This window comes from Arachis ipaensis, chromosome B5 (genome assembly GCF_059453495.1).
Source record: "Arachis ipaensis isolate K30076 ecotype BB chromosome B5, ASM5945349v1, whole genome shotgun sequence".
Classification (NCBI taxonomy): Eukaryota; Viridiplantae; Streptophyta; class Magnoliopsida; order Fabales; family Fabaceae; genus Arachis; species Arachis ipaensis.
In genome coordinates, this window is record NC_142440.1 from 33,353,167 (window position 1) to 33,359,444 (window position 6,278).

Below are 6,278 nucleotides of genomic sequence, written 5' to 3' on the forward strand. Positions count from 1 at the left end.
TTACAAACAAAAGTCACTCCTTTATGTGTGTTTGGTATAACCTCACCGTTATAATATACTCGCAAATTTGTAATATTTTCCATAACTTCAACCTCACCTAATCCGATTTTTTTGACACAGCTAACTGCCAAAAAAACTAAGAACTACAACATATGTGCAAGAAAGAAGAATATGATGAATAAAAGTGGAGTTAGGCAAGCTGAATGAGCATTTTGCTTTGTATTTATAGGCCGGACTCTTAGTTAAAATATATATATATATATATATTTTTTAAACAAAACATAACATGTGTTTTTAGTTTTTCAAAAAAAAAGTTGATAGCCTATAAAACGCAATCTGCGTTTTGGCTATTCTATAAAAAAAGCTGACACACAAAAGTAAAATGCAAGATGTGTTTTGTTACTTCAAAAAAAAATTTTAATACCTACAGCAAAATATAAGCTACGATTGGGCTTAAAAAAAAATAAAAATCTTTGAAAGATCAAAACGGAACCTGCGTTTGTGTATGTTTCTCAACCAAAAAAAAAATTGAAAACAAAACTAAAACGTAACCTACTTTTGACCAAATACCATAGTAGTGGAAGTTTTTTTCAGGGTTTTTTATTTAAATAAATTATTTGCTCTTCTATTTTACGTGAATCCCCTAAATGGTTTTTTTGAATGTGAATCCCCTAAACCATATATTATATAAATCGTCCTAGGCTGGTGTGTGTTAGTTAATATATAAAACATTGTACCCTGGGACGATTTATGCATGAATTGCATAGGTGAATAGAGCATAAATCGTCCCACCCTAGTGTGTTTTAGAAGTCACACATAAATCGTCCTAACCTAGTATGAGTTATGTGTTTTCACCTAAAACACCCTACCCTGGCACGATTTATGTGCATCTTTGTAACCCTCAACCCCCTAGCACGATTTACGTGCAAATCCCTAACCCACAACCCCCTAAGACGATTTATGTGCAAATCTTTATCCCTCAATATCCTAAAACGAATTATGTGTTATATGATAAGATACGTTAGTATGGGACGATTTACGTGTAAAAACACAATACCAGATATCACATGAAACGATTTATGTGCTTGAAGAGCCTATAAATACAGGAGGAACATATAAGTTTTTTACATTCCGATTGGCAACTCTGCAAAGACACCTATATAACCAAGATAACGTGGCCGAACCCCAGCTATACTTTCCGAGTCCGTCGAGATCCGCAACATACGGGAGCCAGCGTAAGTGCACTCTAGCCCCAGACTTGTCGCCAAAAAGCATCATGGACAACAACATCATTATGTAACCACGAGCATAGACCTGTACCATAGAATCTGTAGCATCATTCGGCATTACTCTCAACCTGTTTTGGAACCAGCCATATGACACGGTGAACTCATCAATACAGTCTTCAGGAGGAAGTTCACCGAACAACTCTTCAAACCACTGCCACGCAGGTTTACCACCTTCCATCAACTGCTCAAAGTCACTGAGACAACCACTAACTGGAAATCCATCAACAGGGAGGCCGAATTGATATGCCACATCCTGTAAAGTGACAGTGCACTCTCCAAATGGCATATGAAAAGTGTGTGTCTCTGGACGCCATCGCTCAACAAAGGCACTAATTAGTGGCTCATCCAGCTTAAACCAATAATCATTCAGCCTAGCAACATGCAGCAATCCGGCGCTATCTAAGTAAGGCATAATACGGTCATGCAATATCATCTTTTGTTGCCTGCGGATAGTCCGTACACACCGGGTTGGCTGATAACAGAATAACAAGCACAGTTACAACTCAACATCCCACAACAACCAAAAATATGTATCAGAAATCAACCTCACTCCTAAACCAAACATGACCCTAACCTATCCTAAACATGTTAACCTTAACGTTTCACAAATTTCTAACACAACAACCACTTTTTTTCCAAATGAATCACATTCTTATAACTAAACACATCAACGACATTGACTATATCAGTTGTAAACCAAATTAATTACTAACCTCTTCGTCGATAAAACCTGCCACGTGCGCGATGCCGTTCAATCGGTACATGTCGTTCCTCGCCATCTTGCACTGCCACCCAAAGCCAGCAAATCAGCCTTCTACCGCCGCCAACACAACCTTCGGAAGCCGCCCTCAGCCGCCGTCGATGCCGTCCACCGGAGGCCACCTCCTCCGACGCCTTAGCAATCCTCCACTGCCGCCGCCCACTACCCTTCCTTGAATTTTTTCCCGTTGCTCTCCTCCCCTCCACTACCCTCCTCGCCGCTAATGGAGTCTCTCACAAATGAGACTTTACTCGTGGAAGGTAAGTAGGGTTTGGCTCTTAACACATGAATCGTTCTAGGCTGCTGAGGGGTATTTATGCACGTAAATCGTGTTAGGTTGGTAGGGGTTAGTTTTGCACATAAATCGTGCTAGGTTGGTGGGGGTTAGGGATTTGCACGTAAATCGTGCTAGGGGGTTGAGGGTTACAAAGATGCACATAAATCGTGCTAGGGTAGGGTGTTTTAGGTGAAAACACATAACTCATACTAGGTTAGGACGATTTATATGTGACTTCTAAAACACACTAGGGTGGGACGATTTATGCTCTATTCACCTATGCAATTCATGCATAAATCGTCCCAGGGTACAATGTTTTATATATTAACTAACACACACCAGCCTAGGACGATTTATATAATATATATATGGTTTAGGGGATTCACGTTCAAGAAAACCATTTAGGGAATTCACGTAAAATAGGAGAGCAAATAATTTATTTAAATAAAAAATCATTTTTTTTATGCATCCATTTCATTGGACAACACCAGTACCAAATCCATAATGAAAAAACTGAGCCACTAAATTAATTTCACATATATAAACTTGGCTTTTACTTGACTTTTATATATTAATATCTGTTGAAGTTTCTTCACATACCACTTGATTTTTACTTTTTAAAAGTAATAACAGTATTTTTCAAAAATAATAACATAAATCACATAAATAAAATGAATTTGTCTCGATATTATCTGAGTGTCCTAAATTAAATTAAATTATATTTTTCGCTTTTATCCTTAAAAAAAATTGTACAAAACATTATTTCTCGGAAAACATTATTATTCACATGTCACAAGCGGACACCAAAAACAGAAAGATACATGTCACAAGTGTGGACCACAAATGTCTCATCTCTTTCATTAATTTGTTTCCATACAGAAGCGTCTACCATAAATATACACTTCGTGCTTTGCTTGATTAGTGTAAGTGGTAACCTATATAGTAGATATCAGAGTTTCAATAATTTATAGCCGCCTTTCAACAATAATATTTATGGCAGCAAAAAGTAGTGACTTGAAGCTTTTGGGTGGATGGTTCAGTCCATTTGCCTCGAGGGTGAAGATTGCACTTAACATCAAAGGATTGGAATATGAGAACATTGAAGAGGACTTGAACTCCAAAAGTGATTTTCTTCTTCGTTCCAATCCCGTGCACAAGAAAATCCCAGTTCTAATTCATGGTGACAAACCCATATGTGAATCCTTAGTCATAGTTCAATATATTGACGAGGTTTGGTCCAATGGTCCTTCTATTCTTCCTCGAGATGCTTATGACAGAACAATTGCTAGATTTTGGGGTTCATACATTGACGATAAGGTATGCTTTATTTTGTTTTATTCTATTTATTATTTATTTTATATTCAACAAGGCATGACCCCTAATTTTTCTAGTATATTCGAAGGGTATGTATTATATGGAAAATTTTTTAGATATTTTAAGAATATTAATATTATTTATAATTTTAATCGCTAATTTTAATTATAAAATATAAATCATTCACATTAACTACTAGAATTATTGCAACACTAATATTTCTGAAGTTATTGAAATTCTTCTCTTAGTATTTATTTCTTTCTCTTGATAAATGACAATTGTATTGAGGAAGAGATGTTGACGTTGACGAGAAAGATGGTGTGGTGGAGATATCGAGAGAAGGATAAGAGCGAATATTAGATGATGAAGGGTGGATTAGGAAAAAAATATTTTGACCAATTGTGATTACCAAAAAATTTAATAAAAGAAAAAAAATTGAGCGTTATTATAAATATTATAGGTAAATTCAAATCAAATTAAACATTTAAGCATAATTTTAAAATTTTTCGAGAGAAAAAATAATTATACTTTATCCTAATATAAAATAATGTCCTTTATTTGGTTAAATGAGAGTTCTTATTGTTCTAAAACTATTCATCTATGATTTTAAATTTTTGTAAATATTTTTCTAAAGGTTTCGGTGAAAAACATGTTTAGAAATAAATAAAATTAGTTCTATTATTATCTCATATACAAATCCAATTTTACCTTGACTATGTTTACCAAATCAAAGGGCTATATTTGCATTTTTAATATGTAGGCAGTTGTTGTTTCAAATTAAAATTCTAAAAGAAAAACATATATATATATATAAAAAGTTAAACAGAAGACCACTAAAATATAGGATCGGAGTCTCTTTGTGATACAAAATTATAAGTGGACATATAAATAAACTATAATATCGTTGGCCTGTATTGGTAGGTATATATTATGATGAAGAGAAAAAAATAATGAAATGACGAAGATTCTCTTTGACAGTAATTAAATATTAATTTAAAAAATATGTTATTTTATTTTTATTATTTTTTAAAGCAAATTATATACCTTTTTTTATTTTTTTTTCGTAGAACATTTTTGTTTATCAAAAAGTATAGATAATACAATATTCAAAGATTAATTTTCAAATTGATTATTTGTGAGTAAAAAATATATAATTACATAATGACTGATTTAATAATTGATAATTTTAATTTCAAATTGATTATTTGTGAGTATTTTTGTTTATCATATTTATAAGTATAATAAATAGTTCAAGATTTAAAATATTCATTTAATTTCCACGTTGATTTGCGAGTAGGATATCATTAAATTTATTATTCCTAATAAAAACTATAAATCAATGAAAACTGTTAAGTGACCAATAATTTTTTTCCTACATTTATCTTGGATTTGAACCAACACTAACTAATTCCTCATTTTTCTACCCGAAAATATTAATTGTACCTTAGCATTTCTCCAAATCAAAATCACAATAAAATGTACAAAAACTAGACAACAATGTAAATTATTATTTTTAAAGACTAAAGCTTATTGAAATTTACTTTTCTATACCATTTTCGGTTAATAAAAAAATCCTAAACAATCCAGATATATATAGATATATTACATCCTTCTAATTGTATGCATACCTGTTCCATTTTAGTTTTGGTTTTCAATCAACTTCTTTATGCATTATTTAAATTTGGGTGTACGTAGTTTGTGGTTTGCATGAAGAACATTCTAATGGCCGCTGGAGATGAAGAGGAAAAGAAGCGACACTTGGAGCAATTGGAGGAAGAAGTGCTTGTGACGTTGGAAGAGGCATTCAACAAATGCAGTGAAGGAAAGTCCTTCTTTGGAGGGAACAAGGTTGGATTCATTGACATTGCCTTTGGGAGCTTCTTGCCTTTTCTACGTGTGTTCGAAGAGATGAATGGAAGGGAGATCCTCGTTGCCGACAAGTTTCCAGAACTGGTGAATTGGGCTACAAATTTTGTTGAGGATTCCACTGTGACTGGAACTCTTCCTGAGATTGACAAGCTTGTTTTGTTTGCTACGGCTCTTCAAGAAAAATGGGTTGCTGCTAAAGTTGCTGCCAAGTAAAATGTTATTGGAATGATGTTATGAGATTTTGGAGTTTTCTTTTCTCTTTGGTTTGAATGTTATGTTTCTTTGATGGCTTTTTTTTAATCTATTTATTTATTGTGTCAGATGATTTTGCTTGTGTGATAACACTAGCATTATGGTACTTCAACATTCAATAAAATTCGTAGTTCAATGAACTATGAAACAAAAAAAGTATCGATAACCAATTAGGGGTCAGTCAACTTGAGTTAATTTTTTAAATTTCAAAAAATGCACTCTCCAGTATTTGTGCAATATTATCTATCACCGTCTGTCGCCCGCCGTGCCGCCCATACTTGGGCACCCCCGCACACCAGTTCATTGCGTGCCGCGCTGGTCGCAGTGTCGCGCACTAATCCGTCAGGCACCGTATTTGCCGCGCCACCCATCACTCGCGCATTAGTTGTCACACACGGTCTTTTTTTTTATGTTTCTTTCTCTTAGCATTTGAATGTGTTTTTTTTTTTATGTTTTACATCTTATGTTTGGATGGTTCTTTTTTCTTAAGTTTTGGATAATTTTTTAATAATTTTAA

At 33.8% G+C, this 6,278-nt stretch overlaps 1 protein-coding gene across 1 annotated transcript; it reads left to right on the forward strand.

Annotated features, from left to right (window-relative positions):
* The first annotated feature begins 3,122 nt into the window (after window positions 1-3,122).
* Window positions 3,123-5,931, forward strand: LOC107643427 (glutathione S-transferase U17). Its single transcript, XM_016347073.3, has 2 exons — window positions 3,123-3,643; window positions 5,336-5,931. Exons 1-2 carry the CDS (start codon window positions 3,320-3,322, stop codon window positions 5,720-5,722), a joined length of 711 nt encoding a protein of 236 aa, XP_016202559.1. The 5' UTR covers window positions 3,123-3,319; the 3' UTR covers window positions 5,723-5,931.
* The last annotated feature ends 347 nt before the right edge of the window (window positions 5,932-6,278 follow it).

Excerpts from the sequence above, each read along its gene's own strand:
- LOC107643427 (XM_016347073.3), top strand. The coding sequence starts at position 3,320 with ATGGCAGCAAAAAGTAGTGACTTGAAGCTTTTGGGTGGATGGTTCAGT. Across the intron at positions 3,644-5,335 it reads GTTCATACATTGACGATAAG|TTTGTGGTTTGCATGAAGAA; the intron begins GTATGCTTTATT and ends GGGTGTACGTAG.